At 44.3% G+C, this 23,871-nt stretch overlaps 1 protein-coding gene across 1 annotated transcript in view; it reads right to left on the bottom strand.

The window, feature by feature from the left end:
- The window catches only part of LOC113077113 (E3 ubiquitin-protein ligase TRIM39-like), a 33,458-nt gene extending 10,571 nt beyond the window's left edge, over window positions 1-22,887 (bottom strand). The window contains exons 1-2 of the mRNA XM_026249567.1: window positions 22,483-22,887; window positions 6,116-6,668 (exon numbers count right to left, since the gene is read on the bottom strand). Coding sequence (XP_026105352.1) covers window positions 6,116-6,667 — 552 coding nt within the window. The 5' untranslated portion in view covers window position 6,668; window positions 22,483-22,887. The remainder of the gene's footprint in view (window positions 1-6,115; window positions 6,669-22,482) is intronic.
- Between the last annotated feature and the right edge of the window lie 984 nt (window positions 22,888-23,871).

Genomic DNA, 23,871 nt, shown 5'->3' on the forward strand with positions numbered 1-23,871 from the left:
GATTTTTTCTTCATCTCTCCAGGAACACATTCAACACGTCAGACGAGTGCTCCAGAGATGACTTGAGAATGGTCTTTTTGTCAAGGCGGAGGCATTGGCCATCTCCAGATTCCCGTAAGGCCCTACAGCGGTTTCTGGGGTTCGGCAATTTCTATCTGCATTTTATTCGTTAACTAGCCTCACCTCTGATGGCCTTGACCTCTCCCAGTACTCCGTTCAGGTGGTCGGACGCAGCTGAGACTGCGTTCACTAACCTCAAAAGCCGCTTCGTTTTGGCTCCCATCCTTGTGGCCCCTGACTCTTCACGGCAGTTTGTGGTGGAGGTCGACGCATCAAGACGGCCTTAGAAGGGGTAACGCCTCCACCCGGTTGTCCACCGAACCGTTTATTTGTGCCGGAGGAGTTCAGGTCCGAAGTCATTCAGTGGGGTCACTGCTCTAAAGTTGCTTGTCATCCAGGGATAGGTCGAACTTATGGGTTAGTTAAACAACGATTCTGGTGGCCACTTATGGCCCGTGATGTCTGCGATTTTGTTTTGGCTTGCTCAGTTTACGGCAGTGGTAAGTAAATTAACTGACCTCCTGATGGGCTCCTTCAACCGCTGTATGTCCCTTAGAGACCTTGGTCCCACATCACACTAGATTTTGTTACCGCCCTCCCGCCTTCTAATGGCATGACGGTCGTTTTGACCATAGTGGACCGGTTCTCGAAGGCGGCACATTTCATTCCCTTGCCCAAATTACCGACAGCCAAGGAGACAGTGGTCACTGTCCTAGAATCACGTCTTTCGGCTTCATGGCCTCCCGGTAGACATGGTTTCTGACATGGGATCTCATTTTATATCCAAATTTTGGAAAGCGTTTTGTAAATTGCTAGGAGCGTCAGTTAGCTTGTCTTCGGGTTATCATCCCCAAAGTAACAGGCAGTCTGAGCGAGCCAAACAAGATTTAGATAGGACGTTGCAATGTTTGGTCTCCAAGAATCCTTCTTCCTGGAGCCAACAACTCTCTATGGTGGAGTACGCTCACAATTCATTACCAGTATCAGCCACGGGCCTTTCTCTGTTCCAGTGCAGTTTAGGTTACCAGCCACCAGTTTTTCCCAGTCTGGAACCTGAAGTCGCGGTCCCCTCCACTCACGCGTTTTTCCAGAGGTGCCACCGCACCTAGACCAGAGCCCGCAAGACTCTGCTCCGGATGAGGGAGCGCACTAAGACCAAGGCCGATCGCCACCGGTCAAAGCCTCCCATTTACGTCATGGGTCAAAAAGTGTAGCTTTCTACCAATAACATTCCTCTGCGATCCGTATCTAACAAGTTAGCTCCCAAATTTATTGGCCCGTTTACTATCACCAAGATCATTAGTCAGGAGACAGTCCGCCTCAAACTATCTCCAGCGTACAGGAGGATACACCCTGCCTTTCATGTGTCCAAAATTAAACCCGTGTTTTATGCAAGTATTAATCAGCCTACTCTGGTTCCCCCGCCGCCACGTCTCGTAGATGGGGAACCGACTTATTCAGTTAATCGCATTCTGGACTCGAGATGGAGGGGGCGAGGATTCCAGTACCTGTTGGACTGGGAAGGTTACGGTCTGGAGGAGAGGAGTTGGGTACCTGCTAGGGACATATTGGATCATTCCATCATTGATGATTACAATCAGCAGGTAGGCCCTTCTGGGAACTTTTTTTTAATTAGAGGCTTAATAACAGCCAGGTTATGGGGACATATCCTAATGACAATGAGGAATTAATAATAGTCAGAAGAGGTTCTATGACTTCTGGAAGCACCTCATTTAGGAAGTTAGATGGAATAGGGTCTAACATACATGTTTTTGGTTTAGATGATTTAACAAGTATATACAATACTTCCTCTAAAAACAATTCTTCCTCTATTACTAAAAGTAATTGGATCTAGCAGTTTTTAATGCTTTTCTGTAGGATAGGTTTAGCAATACAAAAAACCTCTAGTTTTGTTTTCCTCCACCTGCGCTCCATTTTCTGGGCTGCTCTCTTTAGAGTGCAGGTATGATCATTATACCATGGTGTCAGACTGTTTTCCTTAACCTTCTTTAAGCGTAAAGGAGCAACTATATTTAAAATGCTAGAAAAGAGAGAGTCCATAGTTTTTTGTTACATCATCAAGTTGTTCTGAGGTTTTGGATGTGCTAAGGAATTCAGACACATCAGGAAGATTACTTACAAAGCAGTCTTTTGTGGTAGAAGTCATGGTTTTACCATACTTGTAACAAGAAGTAGAATTTTAAATTTTGGCTATATGAAGTTTGCACAAAACTAAATAATGATCTGAGATATCATCACTTGGCTGCATAATTTCAACACCATGAACATCAATTCCATGTGACAGTATTAAATCTAGAGTATGATTTCGACAATAAGTATGTTCTGAGATGTGTTATCTAACCCTATAGAGTTCAGAATGTCTATAAATGCTGATCCCAATGCATCTTTTTCATCATCAACATGGATAATAAAATAACCAACTATTAAAACTTTATCTGCAGCCAGAACTTACTCGGATGTAAAATCAGCAAACTCTTTAATAGTCTGCACGGTGCCCTGGTGACCTGTATACAGTAGCCAGTACAAACATCACGGGGGATTTATCATTAACATTTGTTTCTATGGATAATATTATATGAAGCACCATTACTTCAAACAAGTTATACTTGAAGCCTGGCTTCTGAGAAATCCTGAAAACATTGTTATAAATTGAAGCAACACCTCCCCCTTTGCCTTTTGGACATGGCTCATGTTTATAACAGTAATTTTGGGGGGTGGGCTCATTTAAAATAATGTAATCATCAGGTTTTAGCCAGGTTTCTGTCAAACAGGGCACATCTAGATTATGATTAGTGATCATATTATTTACAAAAAGTCCTTTCGTTGAAAGGGATCTGATATTCAATAAGACAAGCTTTATCATTTGTTTATCGTATTGCATTTCTTTTTATTTGTTGCACATCAATTAAATTGTTACTCTTAAATTGATTTGAACGTTTTTTGTATTTTATAGTTTGGGGAACAGACATAGTCTTTACAGTGTGATATCTAGGTGAAAGAGTCTCTATGTGCTGAGAATTAACTGACCTCTGTGATGTAAGGCGGCTAGCAGATTGTCGGTTTAGCCATTCTGTCTGCTTCCTGACCTGGGCCCCAGCTAGTCTAGTACAAACTCTAAGACTATGTGCCATATTTCCAGAGAGAAGAGAGGCGCCACCCCAGGAGGGATGAAGACCATTTCTTTTCAACAGGTCAGGTCTGCCCCAAAAGCTTGTCCAATTGTCTATGAAACCTATGTTATTCTGCAGGCACCACTTAGACATCCAGCCATTGAGTGGTAACATTCTTACTCTCCTCAATTAAAATTTGGATGCGTGTCTCTAATTCTGAAATCTTCTCTGTCAGCCGAACTATTTACATGCATTTATCATATGTGAATCCCTCATCAGCGACAGAGATAGATAAACTGTACATGTAGCAAGAGGTGCAAATAACAATAGCAGGAGAAGCCATTACTAACCGTGCTTGATGAAATATTCTAACCACAGTTGTTGGATGAACTTGTGAAAAACTGGAGCGAAAAGAAATCAGTGATAAGTACAAATAAAAAGCTAATGACAAGCCAACGAGCCTTGGATGGGAGATGCTAAATATTCCTCCCAGTGGTGGTGTTTGGCAGACACAAGTCTACCGCAATCGCACTCTCCTGCTGGGAGTGATAGGAAGCTTAGAATTTTCATCTTACTGCCTCTTTACACATTGAATGTGTATTGATTGTGTTGTTTGGACTGTAGAACTACAGTATGCAGTTGTTACCTTTAATTTCACATGGTTACCGTTAATCTTTTAATTTAAGACCAGTTTTATGTAGTTTCAACACAATTCAAATACAAAAGCTAAATGCTGATGTCTGTATCATCTATGTTTGTATTGAATGTAGGCTACTTACTGTGCGGTTACTGTCATTTAAAGAGCCAGTAAGATGAAAATTCTAAGCTTCCTATCACTGTCTATAAGTCCTGTACAATAGGTTTAAATCCATCCAAGGTTAAAAAACATTGTCATTTTGTCAAAATATCATTTTAAAATTACCTCAATTCTCAGAAATCCCCAAACGGTAGGCGCGAAGCTGTTCAAAAGATTCAGTTTCCTTAAACCCCACTTTTCGGTAGCATACTGTGTTCTGATTGGTCAACTGACATAGTCAGTTTTGATTGGTTGTTCCGCACACAACTTCATGGTAAACAATACGTTAGCATCTTTTTGGGGTGAATTATGTCTTATTCCTCTCATCGCAAAGCAAACAGTAAAATAAAAAACTTGAAGAACAGTCTCGCTGCTTTTTCTTCTGTGTGGGTGTATTCAAGCCGCGCGCTCAGTTTGAATCTGAATAGCGCGTTCAGCGCGGGGGCGTGGTCACAGTAGAAGGGAGACGTGAAAAACGGACATCGCGTTGTTTTCATATGGATTACTTTATCACAGAATATCTGTTAGCAGCACTTGTTACACTTCATTTTAATGACGTGTTTGTAAATGAAGATCAGAGCAGACAAAGTCTGAAGACAGCACACATACTGATAAGACGCTCGGGAGAAAACAAAAACATAACTTCATAATCATACTTCGCGTTGTGATTCGGAGATGCTTGTTGGTCTAAATAAAGTTGGTAATGAACCCTCTTTCATGGCCAAACGCTTTTGAAAATCCCGCCTTGTACTCACCGAGATTAGAAAAGCAGTCATCAGTGAAATGTTGTGAACACAACAAAAGTGATTTGTTGTACTGCTCTGGTATTGTGGTAAAAATGAATTTTAGCCATCGGTTCTTCTGATCTTCATTCTTTGGCAGTGAAAATAAAACAAACTTGCCTTTACAATTAAAAACACACTGTCTCCTCGACTTGATGCTATCACACCAACCAGAGCGTCTGTGTGGGGGGTGTGGGGCAGCTCAGAGTTCCGTTTCTCTCAAGACGGTAGGCGGAGATTATTATGCAAAGTGTTCCTAGTGACGTACATAGAGATGGGCAAAAGATTTGAAATCTATAACGACTCTTTTCAGCGATTCAGAATCGACTCCTTACTTTAGAAGCCAATAACTTTATAAATCATGTACTTTTTGGTTTAATTACTTTGCACATTGTTTACACTGATTACAGCTACATCATACACTGTAATACAGGTAATTTTTGATTTCCCATCTGTGTGGCTCTTTAATTTCAGATGGTTACCAAAGCCAGTTTGGCCTATTAAATACCAAATAAACATCTTGTTTATGCATATATTCCTTCATTCTTGTTTTGCATAACAAACAAAAATCGGAAATAGGAAATCGGTATCGGAATCGGGCAGTTTGCTTGTAAAAAAAATCGGTATCGGAATCGGCCAAGAAAAATCATGATCGTGCATCCCTAGTCATATGCACATAAACTGACAGTCACCACTTATAAGCTACTACTAAATATTGTAGAAACTTAATTTTCTGTAAAGTTGCTTTGCAATGATTTGTATAGTAAAAAGCACTATACAAATAAAATTGAATTGAATTGTAAAAGTTGAATGTGGTAGTTAAAAATAGCATTTGGATGCAATGTGAGGTCAGTAACACCGGTCACCACCTGTTAAAATGTAAGTCCGGTGGTCTGCCCACGAGCATGAATTTTTTAAGCTCTGCACTCTTCTGAAAAGGGGGGCAGGAGCAAAAGCTCTTTTTCATTTAAAGGGGACAAACACAAAAAAAACAGCACGTTTTGGCTCATACCCTAAAAGTAGCAATTTAAACAAGCTAAAAAAAATATCTGTTGGGTATTTTGAGATAAAACTTCATATACACACTCCACGGACATCAAAGTATGATTTAACATAATGTATCAATGCATTCTATGGCACCTTTAGACTGTGTACATTTTAAATCTGTATATAATCTTATGGAAAAGAAAGCTAAATTATGAATGACTTGTACTACATTAGTGTTTGTCCAGTCAAACTGAATGAAATAAAAGGGACAAACCTTTGAAAAAATCTTGCAATTTCAACACAGGGAAAATAACTGTATTTAATGGTGAGTTTAAAAGTGTTTTGCTTGTATCTCTTGCCTTCTTCTCTTGACTCTCCTCCTCTATAGGAACAGTGTTGTGACTCATGTGGTCTCCTTCAGTGCAGAACAAACACACACACATCTGATCATCTCTGCAGAACAGCTCCAGAGGTCTCTCATGTTTCTGGCAAATATAATCCTCCAGATTTTCCACAGCGTTGATCAGTGTGTGTTTCTTTAAACGTGGGACTCTGAGATGAGGCTCCAGGTGAGTCTCACAGTAAGAGCTTGGACATGTCAGACAGGACTTCACAGCTTTCTGCTTTTTTTCATCACAGATGTCACAAAACACTTCAGATTTTTCTAGATTGAGCTTCTCCTTAAAGTGTTGTGCAACCTCTCTGAGTTTTGTATTAATCTTGAGATCAGGTTCTTTCTTGAATTGTTCTTTACAGAGTGGACAGAAGCAGTTCTGTGTGTTTGTCCAGCACTTGTTCAGACAGGTTCTGCAGAAGTTGTGTCCACATGGAGTGGTGACTGGATCAGTGAACACATCCAGGCAGATGGGGCACTGGAGTTCCTCATTTAATGGACCACTGGAGGATGACATGCTGAAAAGATAAGTAATGACAATATATCATCTACATTACTGTTTAGAGCTGTTTTGACAGTGATTGAGTCATTAAGTTTGTGTATGGATCGGAAGTTGCATTTTAAAAATGATTCTAACTAAAATCTTGTATAAAAATGTGATCTACTGTATGAACTTCACTGTTTATTACCGTGGCACTGCAATGCAAATTGTTGTAACGATTCGGCTACTGCTACTGTGGGGGAACGAGGAATTGAGGAGACGTTGAAGTAGATGAACATGGAATCATCTTTATTTATAACAAGGGAACACAGGAGCAAGACACACACATAGCAGGGAGAACAGATATTTAATAGCCGACAGAGAACTGGGAACAGGGGAAAACTTTAAATACACAGAACAGGATAATGGGATGATGAGACACACCTGAAATAAATGGAAATTAAACTGGGAGCAGGAACAGGAAGACCAAATAAGGGCATGGAAACACATGGGGAGCAAAAAAGACAAAACATGGAACAGAGTCTGACATAACAGGGTGGGCGCTCTGGAGGTCCCTCAGGACAGACCCGGAACAGTGGGTCTCCAGAGCAGTAACTGTTCGGTGCACCATGGCGGGTAAGAGGACTCGTGAGGCCATGGAGCAGCAGCCTCCTAGGTCACAGCCCCAGCCCCCACTTTGGCCTCTATGGCTGGAGCCCTAATACCTCCCTCCAAAAATACTGGGGTAAATTTACGGGGCTGTACTCATGGGCCTGGAGCCCTCCCTGGGCTGAACTGGGGATCAGGAAGGCATTTATGTGGTGCTGGCACTGGAGGGCACTCAGGAGGAGCAGGCACAGCAAATCGCTTTTGAGGAGCTGGCACTGAAATGAGTTTTGGGGCTGGAGCCAGCCCTGGAGTTAGTTTTGGGGCTGACGCCCCACTGGAGCTTGCTCTGGGGAAGCAGCCAACACTGGAACAAGCTCTAGGGCTGGAGCCGACACTGGAGCGAGCTCTGGGGCTGGAGCCGACTCTGGAGCGAGCTCTGGGGCTTGGACCAACATTGAGTGCCACATGAACATCCAGCAGGCTTGCCATATTAATGTCCGACTGACTTGCCTCGGGAACTGCCAGTGTCCTGACATTTTATCCTTCCCTGTCAGATTTTCCTACCCGGGTTTACTGCGCATGCACACATCAATATCGCGTCCTTTGTCTCATGCTAAACAACGATATTTAATGTATCTGCATTACTGTAAGGGTAGGTTTAGGGTTGGGGTAGGTGTAGACTTTAATAAAAACACAATCTAATCGGTAGAAAATAATATTTATTGTTGGTTTCCTGTAGCTGTATCCCTTCTAGCTACAACTGCGAATATAAAACATAATTACTGTATTTGCAGTACTGTAAGGGTATGATTAGGGTTGTGGTAGGTTGTAGACGTTAATAAACCATAACTTTACAGTAGAATTTTTCGTTGTGGAATTGTACTACCCACTGTTTTAGTGGGAGGTAGGAAAATCTGACAGCGTAGGACAAAACGACAGAACACCGGCTGACTGGAATTCTGTGCCGTGGAGTCATCGAAGGCCGTGGCTGTGTCAATCCTGCAGAACTCCCAGGAATACTTTACGAAGGGGAGATCTAGGCGAGCTAGGGCGATGAACCGAGCAGCCAAAATTTAAAAACGTAAAACCAAACACAGGGAAACAATGCGCCGCTTTCAGTTTGGGTCGGCTGTTCTGTAACAATTTGGCTATTGTAGGGGAATGCGGAATCGAGGAGACGTTGGAGTAGAGCTGTAATCGGGCCATAAAAGTTTTGCCCAACAGGACCTGAGCCCGTCAGGTTTCGGTCCGAGCCAAACAAGTACATTTTGATTGGAAGCTTTTTAAAAGCCGAACCCGTTTACAGCCTGACTGTTACGTTTTTACCTTGTAATAATCACAGCAGAACAAACGAGAGCGGACACTAGCTTCACTTCACTTCACTTCACTTGGTTTTCTCTTCGTTTACAACCAAACGTTCATTCCCATGTGAGCTACATCGCCCTCTACAGGTTAAACCATAACTCAATACACAACATATTTCCCCTTTTGTTTAGGAAGCTTACCAGGTAAAATAAAAATTACTACGCCGTCTCTTAAATCACTTAGACCTCGGCTGTAATAAAATACAAACTTAAATGTTTCCTTATTTATACTTAACATTAACCTTTTTTTTCTTTTCAATATTTGTAACAATTTAACAGTATAACAGGCAACCTTATGTTGATTACACTTCTAACAGAAGCATTAAACTTAAGTGAATTTAAACAAACAAATTCACAAGCAAAACAGCATTTAGATTATTATTATTATAAACATATATATATATATATATATATATATATATATATATATATATATATATATATATATATATATATATATATGTTTTCCTTCACATTACAATGTCCTTGTTTTTTTTTTTTTTTTTTTTAACTTGATGTCATTCCCTCTTAGTTTCCCCCCCCAAAGGCCATGAGAAGGATTACTGTACATAATCATTAAGCCATGCAGGCTTTTTTCTGACCCTGCCAGGCATCCGCACATCACCGAAGGGTTGTGCCGGTGTCATGGAACGTTCTGCTACGCCCTCCTCTGGCGGTATCAGATCCCTCTCTCCTGAATATTAGGACTGCATTTCCCAGTGTCCCTCTCCCCAATCATCCCCGTCTAACCCTGCTTAATTATCTTGATTACCTTCTAGTATTTTCACCTGCACCTTGTGTTCTCCCCTTTATATTGACTGCTATTCCCTTTTATATTTTGTGAAGTTTTGATTTACCCCTGGTCTGTATTGTTATTATCTCTGATCATTGTAACCCTATTGAGGAGTTTATCTAAGTTCTCTACGAACGTCTGCTTAAGTTCCTTTTCATTGCCAGCCTGAGTTTATGTCAGCTGTTCTCTGCTTACTCACCTGTATTAATAAACTGCTGCAGATGGATCTAACTGACTCCGCCGTTTCATCACAGAAAATTTCACCAACTCAAGATCCAGCAGAGTTTCGTCACCTCGCCAATGAGGTTTCATCCCAGGCAGCGGTGCTCGCTTCACATCAGCGGCAGCTGGTAAAACTAACCTCGCTCACAGAGGAACTTGTCAGATCTGTTCAGGCACTAACCCCGCAGATTGCAGCGGCTAATCAGGCCGCAGCTCCCACCGCACCTGTCCCTCCGCTGCCAGTCGTGAGTACGATCTCAAACAATCCAAGATTATCCCTGCCTGAAAAGTATGACGGTTCACCCTCCACTTGCAAGGGATTTTTGTTGCAGTGCGAGCTCTATCTAAGCCAGCAGGCTCCCGAACATCGCACCGATGAGGGCCGCATCTTTTTCATCTGCACCCTGCTTACGGGAAAAGCGCTGGAGTGGGCAACGGCACTATGGTCAGGAGGTCAGCTCACGTCTATTTCCTATGATGCTTTTGTCACCCTATTCAGGGAGGTGTTTGAGCACCCAGCTGGAGGAAAGGATCCAGGGGAACTGTTACTCGCCCTGCGGCAAGGGAATTCCACTGCAGCGGATTACACTCTCTCCTTTCGTACGCTCGCCGCTCAGACCGGCTGGGGGGAGGATTCTCTCAAACTACTATATCGGAAGGGGTTGAATACGGAGCTGCAGGGGGAACTTGCTTGTCGTGATGATGGAAAGACTCTCAGTCAGATCATGGAACTTGCCATCCGGCTCGATCATCTCATCCGGGCTCGCCGCACTCCAGTCAGGACCAGCCTGAATTTCAACCCGGTATGCACCTCAGAGCCCGAGCCCATGCAGATTGGATACACCCAGCTCTCCGAGGCGGAACGTGAGAGGAGAAGGTGCAATCGTTTATGCATGTACTGCGGTCTGGCTGGTCATTTCAGGGCTTCCTGCCCGGTGAAACCCACTTCTCGGAACCCCGCTGCGGTGAGTCCACGTTCACTCTCTTCCCAAGCTCTCATTGTGGAAATTTCGTTAATTATTAATGGGCAGGTTATAAAATCGAGGGCTTTTATAGACTCGGGAGCTGCTGGAAATTTTATTGACGCAACCTTTGCAAGAACTCATAAAATCTCTCTCCGCTCTTGTGAACCCTCTGTGACAGTGACAGCTTTGGACGGGCGCCCCCTGGGGACAGGGGAGCGCCAGTACATCACACCACCTCTCACCCTCAGCATCGGCTCGCAACATAGGGAGACCATCCAATTCTACACTATTCATTCACCACTTCATCCTATGATTCTGGGGTTTCCGTGGCTGGAGAGACACAACCCGCAAATTTCCTGGTCTGAGAGGAGGATTACCCAGTGGTCTTCGTCGTGTCTGAATAAATGCATGCCCGCTGTCCAGGGTCCTGAATTGAGTGCCAGCCCCTCCGTGGACGTTAATCTACAGGAAATCCCCGCTGTTTACCATGACCTTGCCCAAGCATTCAGCGAGCGGGAAGCCTCACACTTACCTCCCCATCGTGCTGTTGACTGTGCTATTGAGCTCCTGCCGGGTACCATGCCACCACGCGGTCGTGTATACCCCCTATCTCAGCCAGAGACCGAGGCCATGAATTTGTATATAGAGGAACAGCTTGCCAAAGGCTTCATTACCCCCTCAACATCTCCTGCTTCTGCCGGTTTCTTTTTGTCAAGAAGAAGGATGGGGGTCTCCGACCGTGCATAGACTATCGGGGTCTCAACGAGATAACTGTCAAATACCGGTATCCTCTTCCTCTGGTCCCAGCTGCTCTTGAAATGCTCCGCACGGCCCGATATTTCACAAAGCTCGACCTACGAAATGCTTACAACCTTATTCGTATTCGGGAGGGTGATGAGTGGAAGACGGCGTTTTCAACAACCACCGGCCATTATCAATATCGGGTCATGCCGTTCGGCCTTTCCAACAGTCCTTCAGTTTTTCAAGCGTTTGTCAACGAGATCTTCAGAGACCTGCTCAATCGGAGTGTAATTGTGTATATTGATGACATCCTGATTTATTCAGACAACCTTGAAACGCACGTTCAGGATGTGCGAGCTGTTCTCAAACGCCTCATCGAGCACCAGTTGTATGCCAAGATACAGAAGTGCGAATTTCATCAGACGCGGATCTCGTTCTTGGGTTACATCATCAGCGCAGACGGAGTTGTGATGGATGACAAAAAGGTACAAGCTGTGGTTAACTGGCCTCGTCCCACGTCAGTAAAAGAGCTTCAGCGCTTCTTGGGCTTCGCAAACTTTTACCGCCGATTCATTCGAAATTTCAGCATGATTGTGGCTCCTCTCACTTCTTTACTCCAAGGAGGAGGAGGACGTTTCCGCTGGTCATCGGAATGCACTGCGGCATTTGAGAGTTTAAAGAAGAGATTCACCACATCACCCATTCTCCATCACCCAGATCCTGAGAGAGAGTTTATTGTGGAAGTGGATGCTTCTAACACGGGCGTGGGTGCCATTCTGTCACAACGTCATGGTAGTCCAGCTAAGATGTACCCCTGCGCATTTTATTCCCGTAAACTCAATGCAGCAGAGCGCAACTATGATGTGGGCGATCGAGAACTTCTGGCGATGAAGGCTGCCTTTGAAGAGTGGAGGCACTGGCTGGAGGGGGCGTGTCATCCTTTCACTGTGCTTACGGACCACAGAAATCTGGAGTATCTCAAATCCGCCAAATGTCTGAATGCTCGCCAGGCGCGCTGGTCTCTCTTCTTCTCCCGATTTAATTTCAGAGTCACTTTCAGACCAGGTTCTAAGAACGGCAAGGCGGATGCTCTCTCACGCCAGTTCGACAGTAAGGACGAGTGTTGTGAACCAGTTCCCATTCTGCCCTCATCTCTCATTGTCGCACCAGTACAGTGGGATATAATCACGGAGGTTTCTACAGCTCAGCAAAAACAGCCCATACCACCGGAATGTCCGGGGGACCACCTCTTTGTTCCTCCCGAGCTCCGCGAACGTGTCCTCCAATGGGTTCATTGCACTCCCAGCGCGGGGCATCCAGGTATCACGGCCACCACTCAGCTAGTCTCCAATCGCTTCTGGTGGCCTTCCCTTCGAGCTGACGTGATCAAGTTTGTTCATCAGTGTTCCACCTGTAACATGGTCAAGTCTTCTCACCTGAAACCAGCTGGTCTCTTACAGCCTCTGCCGGTACCGCAACGCCCTTGGTCCCATATCGCCGTGGATTTTGTCACGGACCTTCCTCAGTCCCAGGGTTTCAACACCATCCTCTCGGTAATAGACCGGTTTTCAAAATCATGCCGTTTCATCCCTTTGTCTGGTCTTCCCACAGCCTTAAAGACCGCCGAGGCCCTCCTCAATTATGTGTTTCGGCTTTTTGGCCTTCCTGAGGACATTGTAACTGACCGAGGCCCTCAGTTTACTTCTCGTGTATGGAGGGAACTATGCTCAAAGCTCAATATTAACGTAAGCCTCACCTCGGGCTACTATCCTCAGGCCAACGGGCAGGTTGAGAGGTTGAATCAGGACCTAACTCGTTTCCTACGGACCTATTGCCATCAAAATCAGCAGGAGTGGAGTCGTTTCCTTGTATGGGCTGAATACGCGCAGAATTCGTTAGTTAAGCACGCCACTGGACTGACACCGTTTCAGTGTGTCCTGGGATTTCAGCCTCCGCTCTTTCCGTGGGCGGGCGAGCCCTCCGATCTCCCGGCGGTAGATTCCTGGCTTCGGCGCAGCGAGACCACTTGGGATGCTGCTCATGTGCATTTACAGCGGGCCATTCGCAAATATCAGCACTACGCGGATCGGAGGCGACGCGGGGGTCCCCGGTACCGTCCCGGGCAGTGGGTGTGGCTTTCAGCCCGATATCTCCGTCTCAAACTACCCAGCAAGAAATTATCCCCTCGCTTCATTGGTCCTTTCAAGATTCTGCGCCAGATCACCCCGGTCTCATTTAGGTTGGCTCTTCCCTCTCATTACAAAATCTCACCTACCTTTCATGTGTCTCTTTTCAGACCCGCAGTCACCCCCAGGAGAGAGGAGGGTCAGGAGGGGAACACACAGGTGCAGAATCCTCCCATTGAGGTTGGCGGTGCGGAGGCCTACCGGGTGCGAGCAGTACTGGACTCCAGACGACGTGGTGGGGCTTTACAGTACCTTATTGACTGGGAGGGGTACGGTCCAGAGGAACGGTCCTGGGTCAGGTCGCAGGACATTCTGGACCCCTCTCTACTTACCAGCTTTCATCGTGACCATCCTGACCGACCTGCTCCCAGACCCCGAGGAAGACCCCACCGACGTTCTGGTCCTCGCTTCCGGAGCCGCTCGCAGGGGAGGGGCTATGTCATGGAACGTTCTACTACGCCCTCCTCGGGCGGTATCAGATCCCTCTCTCCTGAATATTAGGACTGCATTTCCCAGTGTCCCTCTCCCCAATCATCCCCGTCTAACCCTGCTTAATTATCTTGATTACCTTCTAGTATTTTCACCTGCACCTTGTGTTCTCCCCTTTATATTGACTGCTATTCCCTTTTATATTTTGTGAAGTTTTGATTTACCCCTGGTCTGTATTGTTATTATCTCTGATCATTGTAACCCTATTGAGGAGTTTATCTAAGTTCTCTACGAACGTCTGCTTAAGTTCCTTTTCATTGCCAGCCTGAGTTTATGTCAGCTGTTCTCTGCTTACTCACCTGTATTAATAAACTGCTGCAGATGGATCTAACTGACTCCGCCGTTTCATCACAGCCGGTCCCGACTCAGGTACTGGAACATCCAGCATTTGTGCAGATTCCAGCACAGGTGCCGGAACAGAACTGTCAAAGGTTTCTTTTACCCTGTCAGGAACCATTGAAAGATGAGTAGCATTCCAAGTGCGTCCATCTTCCAGCACATACGCATTTGCACCAGCTCTCCGTAACACCCTGGCAGGTCTATGAAATTTTGACAGTCCTTTCTTGACATGGAAGGGTTTCCGTACTCTTACTAGGCTTCCCTCTTTGATCTTAGGTACTTGTGCACCTCTCCTCGCATCTGTGTAAACTTTTGATGCATTTTGTTTAGAGATGACACGGTTGCGCAGTTGCTTTTCTGTCAGCAGAGTAGCTTTGCTTGCTGGACCGATGTTCACCTTTGTGCGCATTTTCCTGTTGAACATGAGTTCATATGGTGACACTCCTGTTGTACTGTGTGGAGTTGCACGATATGTAAGCAAGAAGTCCTGCTGGAATGGTTTCCACGATTTCCTCTCCTGCTCGGCAGTAAGGAGTGTTTCTTTGAGAACACGGTTCCAGCATTCAATAGCTCCGTTAGCTTGTGGATAATACAAAGATACTTTCCTGTGTGTAATATCTCTTACTGCCAGAAATTCTTTGAACTCACTCGAGGTAAACTGTGTCCCATTGTCACTAATGAGTTCTGTGGGGTTGCCGAAGCGGGCAAACACAGCAGACAGGAAGGTATTTACAGCCGTGGTTGTGATTGAATGTGTAAAAGCCACCTCTGGCCACTTTGTATAATAATCAATCAAAGTCACTGCATAGCGGCAGTCCCAGTTTGCTGACTCATACGGTCCGACGATGTCAATTCCTACTTTCTGCCATGGACCGTCTGGCAGTGGGACTGGCTGAATTGGAGCAGCATGCGTCTTAGCGCTTTTATCATTCATCTGGCAGGTCACACATGCACTAATGCTGTCCTGCACCAACATGTCCATGCCAGGCCACCAGTATAAGTCACGCAACCTCTGCTTGGTGCGCACAACACCCTGGTGAGATTCATGTGCCAGGTCCACCAGCTGTTTTCTCAGAGCTACAGGCACTAGCCGTCGGTGGGGGCCCCTGTATATTGTCACATCTTGAACTGAGAGTTCATCTCTAGTAGCAAAGTAGGGTTTGAGCACCGCCGGTAGAGACTTTGCTGTTTTAGGCCACCCTTTTTTTATCTGTGCCCTGATGGCAGTAAGCTCTGGGAATACTTCACACGCCCCAGCGAAGTCCTTTGCTGAGAGAGCTTTCAGTTCTGTGTCCAGCAAGCTACAAGTTCGGGCTCAGTCACTGGCTCTGCATTCTCTTCTGATGGTAGGGGCAGACGAGAGAGACAGTCAGCAGCATAGTTTTGTGCTCCTGCACGATACACCACGTCGTACGTAAAGCAAAGAAGTCTGGCTGACCACCGGGCAATACGCATTCCCGCATGCCCAAGTCCTTTTGTGTGTAGCAGTGTGGTCAGAGCCTGGTGATCTGTACGCAATATGAATCTTGTCCCCCATAAAAACGTCCTCCACTTTTCCACAGCCCACATACAGGCTAATGCCTCCTTTTCTACAATGGAGTATTTTCGCTCTGCAGGGGTAAGTGAACGTGAGGCAAAAGCAACTGTGCGCTCCATGTTATCAGCATGCATTTGTGTCAATATGGCCCCCAACCCATAATCCGAAGCATCTGTAGACACAATTTTAGTAAGGCTGGGGTCAAAGACGGATAGTGCTGAACTGGTTACAATGCGAGTCTTGACCGTGTCAAAACTTGACTGTTCTGCTGCCGTCCACTGAAAGGTATCGTCACGCAGGCAGTCTCGCATGGGCTCCACCAGGGATGCATAGTTTTGCAGAAATTTTGCATACCAGGCTGTGAGCCCCAGGAATGAGCGCAGTGTGGTGGCATCACTAGGCGCTGGAGCAGCTGTTATAGCCTTGAGGTGGTCTTTGTCTGGCAGCAAACCCTGAGCTGAGATGGTGTGTCCAAGGAACCGTAAGCTGGTCTGGTTGAAGTGACATTTTTCATTGTTGAGCTGGAGACCAGCTTCCTTTAACGCAGCAAGCACCATCTGCAGGTTACGATCATGCTCCTCCTTTCCTGTGCCATAGACTATTACATCATCAAGATAATTCTGGACCCCCTTAAGATCTTTCAGCACCAGAGACATCATCTTGGAGAACGCACTTGGGGCTGAACACAGTCCATATGGAACCCGACGAAACCTGAACAGTCATTCGTGCGTTATAAATGCAGTCATATCTCTGCTTTCCTCTGCCAGTAACACCTGATGATAAGCATTGGCTAAATCAATGGTGGAGAACACAGTAGCTCCACGCATTTCAGAGAAAAGATCATCCATATGGGGAAGTGGGTGACTGTCCATCACTACCGCCTTGTTTGGTTCACGTAAATCCACGCACATTCTCACTGCACCATTCTTTCTTCGTGTGACGACGATGGGTGATACCCATGGAGATGCATCAATCCTCTCTATCACATCCATTTCTAACAATCTCTCCAATTCAGCAGAGACAGCTTGTTTAACCGAAAGTGGAAGTCTCCGCAGCTTTTGTTGAACAGGTTGAACGTCTTCCCTGACTTTTACACGGTGAATGAAACCTTTAGCAAGACCTAGCTTCTCCCCTGTCACAGCTTTGGCTTTGATCTCTCTGATCTCTGTCACTGGACCCACAGGTGAGAGCATGCTGTTGTTGTCAATAGAAAGTCTCAGTGCTCTGAATAAGTCCATTCCCAGCAGGGCCGTGCCTGTCTTCACGATTTACAGTGTAGCTGGTACTGTAATGGTCGCATACTGCACTGTAGTTAACATGCAACCTAGCACTGGAACGTCAGCTTTGGTGTAAGCCACTAACCTTTTTTCTGGCTCAGCAAGCGGCACACCACTGAAGTGCGTTCTGTAGAGGTGCTCAGGAATGATTGACACCGCCGATCCCGTATCCACCACTAACTCCACAGTACGGGAAGTTGTTTTTTCCTTTATGGCTACTGTGCATGTAATTTTGTCATCTCGTTGTCCATTTTCTATCATTCGCACCGTATTCATTTCCAAAATAACCACTTCTCCTACTTTGGCTGTGTTTTGTTTGGACTTACATACACGAGCAAAGTGTCCGACCTTATTGCAGGTTCGGCAGGTCATTTTCCTTGCAGGGCAGTCCTGAGCATTTGCCATGTGAGCTGCTGATCCACATCTAAAACAGCTTTGGTCCTGTTTCAGTGCTGCTGCCGGCACTGCGGAGTAACTGCTCTTTGCTCTGGTTCTGAATGGACGTTTCGGTCTCGCCTTCACCACGTGCACTGGAGCATGCGGCTCCGAAGCTAGAGTCTGAGCGTGTCCGATAGCTGCTTCCACTTGACACGCCAACTTTACTGCTGTATCCAGAGTGAGGTCTGCCTCAGTTTGTACTAACAGTCTCTCACGTATTTTCACACAGCTAGCGTGCTCAATAAGTTGGTCCCGTATCATTTCATCTGTATTACCAGCAAACCCGCACGTAGTAGCTAACTCACGAAGCGCACCCAAATACTCAGCTACAGTCTCATGTGGTCTCTGTACTCTTTGCCTGAACTTGTGGTCATAGGTTGTACCTACGTTCGTGAGTGTATAAAATACACGTTGGCCTTCGGTGCCCAAGCAGTGTAGGAGAATTGCACGCTTCCTCGTATCGGGCCAGTCATCCCCCTCCGCGTGAATAGCGAGTAGGTAATTTCCGAACATTTTCATCCACATATCGAACGGGATAGTGGGTTGTCCACTGCATGGCAGGAACAACGCAGGGAGAGGCACACCGGCAGTCGCCATCCTCGTCGCCAATTTGTTACGTTTTTACCTTGTAATAATCACAGCAGAACAAACGAGAGCGGACACTAGCTTCACTTCACTTCACTTGGTTTTCTCTTTATTCTTCTCTTACGTTTACAACCAAACGTTCATTCCCATGTGAGCTACATCGCCCTCTACAGGTTAAACCATAACTCAATACACAACACTGACATTGTTCAAATGTACACACGCACACAACTCTTTTGTCTTTGATCAAGAATGAATCATTTATACATGTTTTAACATAATTCATTCATAACTTAGACTAGACCACTTGGAAGTTGGACTAAATAAATAAAAAAAGTCCTCTGTAACATCTTAAGGGGGGGGGGTGAAATGCTATTTCATGCATACTGAGTTTTTTACACTGTTAAAGAGTTGGATTCCCATGCTAAACATGAACAAAGAGTCAAAAATTAAGTTGTACGTTTGTTACAAAAATACTCCTTCCGGTTTGTCACAAGTTTCGGAAAGTTTTTTTCGAGTATGGGTCTGTGTGACGTTAGATGGAGCGGAATTTCCTTATATGGATCCTGAGGACACTTCTGCCGGAAGAGCGCGCGCTCCAGTAGAGCTGAGACATTCACTGATCAGAGCGAGAGCGAAATGTCACAAAAGAAGTGTGTTTTTGGTTGCTAGGGCAAGACAACCCCTTGCTCAGATTACCACACCCCCCCCCCCTCCAAAAAAAAACAGCATTAAGGGACCAGTGGATGGAGTTTATTTTTACATAGCATCAACGGAGTTGTGCAAGTGTTTTTGTTTGTTCCCTGCATTTCGAAGATGCTTTTTTTACAAACAAGGCCCAGTTTGATGCCGGATTTGCACATCGTTTATTTCTTAAGGATAATGCAGTCCCAATGAAAAAGGGTCACGATCGTGTGTTGGAACCGCAGGCGGTGAGTAAAACTGCTTCAAATATCTCTGTGTTGTTAACTTAGCTATCTGCGCTTAAGCACATCAAGTAAACAACATGCGATGTTGGCATAAAACTGCACTTTCCGAATGTAAAAAAAAAAAAAAAGACGACATAAATTGGAACTTAGTCATTTTCCAAAACTGCTAAGCAAATATATACAGTTTCAATACATACTACATAGAGACGTCGTTGATGCTGCTGCTCTTGTTCAATGTCAGCCTCGGGATCTGATTCTGGATCATAAATATACGGCTGAATCTGACTGTTAGCCATGGTTTGTTTTGGATGATGGTTTTTTCCTCACGGTAATGTAGGGTTGCCATCCGTCCCTTAAAGGGGGGGTGAAATGCTCATTTTCACTCAATATCCTGTTAATCTTGAGTACCTATAGAGTAGTACTGCATCCTTCATAACTCCAAAAAGTCTTTATTTTTATTATATTTATAAGAGAAAGATAGTCTGTACCGATTTTTCCCGGAAAAACACGAGCGCCTAGAGGCGTGACGTGTGGGCGGAGCTAAAGAATCACGAGCGCCAGTAGGCTTTTGAGTTGAGAGCATGTGGAAGCTGTGACACAGATCCAGAGGCTGAAATTTAACAAGAGCAGCATCAGCAAAGGCGGTATGCTATGTGGTATGTACTGAAACTGTATATATTTGCTTAGCGGTTTTGGAAAATGACTAAGTTCCACTTTATGTCGTCTTTATTTTTTATTTTTTTAAGCTGTAACGTTACATGTGGAAAGTGCAGTTTGATGACAACATCGCATGTTGTTTACTTGATGTGCTTGCGCGCTGATAGCTAAGTTAACAACACAGAGATATTTGAAGCAGTTTTACTCACCCCATGTGGTTCCAACACACAATCGTGACCCTTTTCCATTGGGACTGCATTATCCTTAAGAAATAAACGATGTGCAATCCGAAATGCAGGGAACAAACAAAAACACTTGCACAACTCCGTTGATGCTCTGTAAAAATAAACTCCATCCACTGGTCCCTTAATGCTGTTTCTCTTTTGGTAATCTGTGCAGGGTTGTCTTGCCCTGGCAACCAAAAACACACTTCTTTTGTGACTTTTCACGACGCTCTCGCTCTGATCAGGCTGTGCTCAGCCTCTCAGTGCTCTGCTATACGGGAGCGCGCGCTCTTCCGGCAGAAGAGCTCGCACTTAGGACCCATATAAGGAAATTCCTCTCCATCTAACGTCACACAGAGCCATACTCGAAAAAAACTTTCCGAAACTTGTGACAAACCGGAAGAGGTTTTTTTGGAACTAAAATACTCCTTCAAACGTACAACTTAATTTTTGAAACTTTGTCCATGTTTATCATGGGAATCCAACTCTGTAACAGTGTAAAAAACTCAGTATGCATGAAATAGCATTTCACCCCCCCTTTAAAATACGGAATCGTCCCGTATTTGAGAATAAAATAGCGCGTCCCGTTTTGAATCAATACGGGACGGGGTTTGTCCCGTATTTTCGGAGTTGTCTTCAGTGCAGCATCTCATGTAAATCATCCCAGATCCCACCGGCGTTCTGTGAATACTCGTCCTATTCTGCCCCTGATTGGGTAATACTCGCTGCCATCAGTGGATTGACAGGTTCATGACCAATCTGAGTCAAAGGAGGGCGGGACTCTTGGCAGATAGTCAATTTTAAAGAATAGCGGAGGCTGCTCCAGATAACCCCCCGCGTCCAGCGCTGAAACGAAAGCGGATTCAGAAGTACTGACGAGACCCTGCGCATTTCAGAAGCTTCCCAGAAGCGGCTCTCGCGCCGCTTCGCAAAAAAAAAAAAAATAAAAGTCAAAAATCCCTGTCAATTTCAAAATAAACACCCTGTGCAGACTCCCAAACATATTGCATGTATATTGGCAATATATCCTTGGTACTTGAAACCCCAAAATCAGAAAAACACGTCTGACAGGCAAATCACGTGGTCTCACGCATCCAGTCGCTCCGCTTCTGATATGCTTCTGAAATGCGCCGCGTCGCGGCCGGTGTAAACACAAGCATTGACGCATTGGGCGCGATCAGCTCCGGTAGCCGTGTCGCAGCGTAATGCGCCGCACACGTGTTCAGTGTAAATGAGGGGTTAATGAGGGGTGAAACAGGGGTCACGCTCAATTAAAGTGAAAGCACACTTTTGATGGAAAAATAAATATGATTTTATACAAAATTTTTTAAAAATGCACAGAATAAGCATGTCAAGAGTTTTAACAACAACGACAATGTCTAGTGTTTTAACAATTATGCCAGAAAAAAAGAAAATTAAGTATAACAAATATGCATTTACCCATTTCAACTTTTTAATTAATCGTTTTGGGTGAAAGTATGGTGTAGGCTATTGTTATAAAAAAAAAATGTTGAAATAATTATACCCATTGTTTGAAAAGGTCATATTTTCTGCCGAACACTTTGCAGACGCTGATGTGATGCTGTACTTATACGCTTCCAGTGTGAATACTCGCGAGAGTCTGCTGCTGCAGTGACGGTTTAGTTGCGCGGCTCACGCTTGCGGTGTGAAACAGGGGTTAAGACTTTGCTTTAGTTGCTGGTGCAACCAAAACATAATCGCCAGATGCAAGCCTCCGTTACACTTACTCAGCATCCATTTTCGCATCTTTATCGCGCTAATCGAAACACATTACATGACCGCTCATTTACTTTGCAAACCGGAGCGCAAACCGGAGCCCGCGCAAGATTATGTAAAGTAACCCCGAACCCGTTGGGTGCCATCGGGTTCTGGCAAAGATCTTCAGCTCTAAGTTGGAGTAGATCAACATGGAATCATCTTTATTTATACAAACAGGGGAACACAGGAGCAAGACACACACATAGCATGAAGAACAGACATTTAACACCCGAAAGAGAACTGGGAATAGGGGAAATTTTAAATACTGTACACAAAATAAGAAAAATGGGATGACGAGAAACACCTGAGATCAATGGGAAGAGGAAGACCAGATGAGCATGGAATCACATGGGGAGCAAAACAGACTAAACATGGAACAGATACTGACAATTGGGTGGTAGAAGAAGAAACGAAATGAATTGAAGTTTCACAACAATAATTTAACAATATCACAAAATAAATGTTTATATATAAAACACAACACAGAAAATGAAACACATGTAAACATGAAGCGTAATTTTTGTTTAACCAAGTTAAAGATTTCCACTGGAATTTATTATCTTTGCCTGCAGTTCAAGTACTTCATGTTTCTGTCCTCTCTAAATTAACAGCACACTTCAGACTTTGATATACATGTACAACCAAATAAAAGACATGATTTATACTGCTTCATGCTATTAAACTACTGAACGAGCTCTTTACATTTCCATCACTTACCTGTGAGTGATTAACAGATCTGATCGTTAATTTTAGTTTCTGAATAGAAATGTTGTTGTATGACTAAGCTTTTAGTTCATCTGTTAAGTTTCACTTTCACCAACTGCAGTGACATCATATTGTAGCCCCACCCATATCATGAAGAAGAAACCATTTCTAATGAATTCCTGCTGAGTGTGTAAACAGTGTAAGGAACTTTTTTAGAGTATTTATTTCATTTTGGTTAGTTCCTTTTCTGATGACAGTAGTGTCAAAAATGTAGTTTTTACTATTGTCCTCTTGCATTATCAACACTATTTTCCTGTTTGCTTTTACACAATCTGTATTTTATAAAGTGCTACATAAATAAAGGTGACTTTACTTGACTCTTTACTCTCTATTCAAAGACTATTGATGTCTTTCAGGTTCAGAGGAGGAGTGCATTACTGTAGAAATGGCCAGTGAGCATCACCCATGGTGTTGAGATCATCATATACAGGCCAGGACCTCGTATCGGTGAAGATGCCAAACTCTCCATTGTCCTGAAATACAAAAGCACGGGCAGTCTCCTGTATGATGAGATGGTCATGTACTACACTGACAGCTGAAAGACCCTGTGAAGAAGGAGCAAATTTTTTGTTGACTTCAAACCACAAGAGATTGAGTGTACTTTGACTATTTAAAAAGTCCCACCATAGACTTTTTCACTTGATGATGAAACATGCTTACAGTTGGTGTTGAATTTCATCCATAAGTGATACTTTTAGACCAGTGTTTCCCAAACCTGTCCTGGAAGGTTCTTGCAGTCATAACATTTACCATTAAGGTACTTCTATGAACTTTTTAGGTGCAAATAATTTTTTTAGGTGTCCAAATTTTCTCCAATTGTATAATGTTTTAAATAGATATTTCTGTAGAAATAAAGTACTCAAATTATTTTAATGCTTGAGGTAGAGGTCTTCACAGTGCACCCGAGACCTGTCGACCCGGGACCCGTACGGGTCCAGGTCTATATTTTAAATGATTAGCCGGGTCTGGGTCTGAATCTATTACTTCGGGTCACGGGTCTGTTTAACATTGTGTTTAATACCCGTGCGATCGGAGTCATCGAACTAGGAAAACACCCGGCTGTGATGAGACTGGTTGTGTTTTTTGTAACTTGCAACTTGTCAAATTAGGAAAAGAACAGAGTGAGAAAAAAAATAAAAAACACTGCGATCTCTCTCTCTCTCTCTATCTCTCTCTCTCTCTCTAGTGGTGGAAATTATGATTCTTTTTAGAGATTCGTTCATTTTTAGTTCGTTCACCGAAATGATTTGTTCAGATTCGTTCATTAATTTGTTCTGTGACCATTCTTCGTATTGTACAAAATATACCAGCAGGTGGCGAAAAAGAGTGTCTTATATGTTA

This window comes from Carassius auratus, unplaced genomic scaffold (assembly GCF_003368295.1).
Source record: "Carassius auratus strain Wakin unplaced genomic scaffold, ASM336829v1 scaf_tig00021539, whole genome shotgun sequence".
NCBI classification, from domain to species: domain Eukaryota; kingdom Metazoa; phylum Chordata; class Actinopteri; order Cypriniformes; family Cyprinidae; genus Carassius; species Carassius auratus.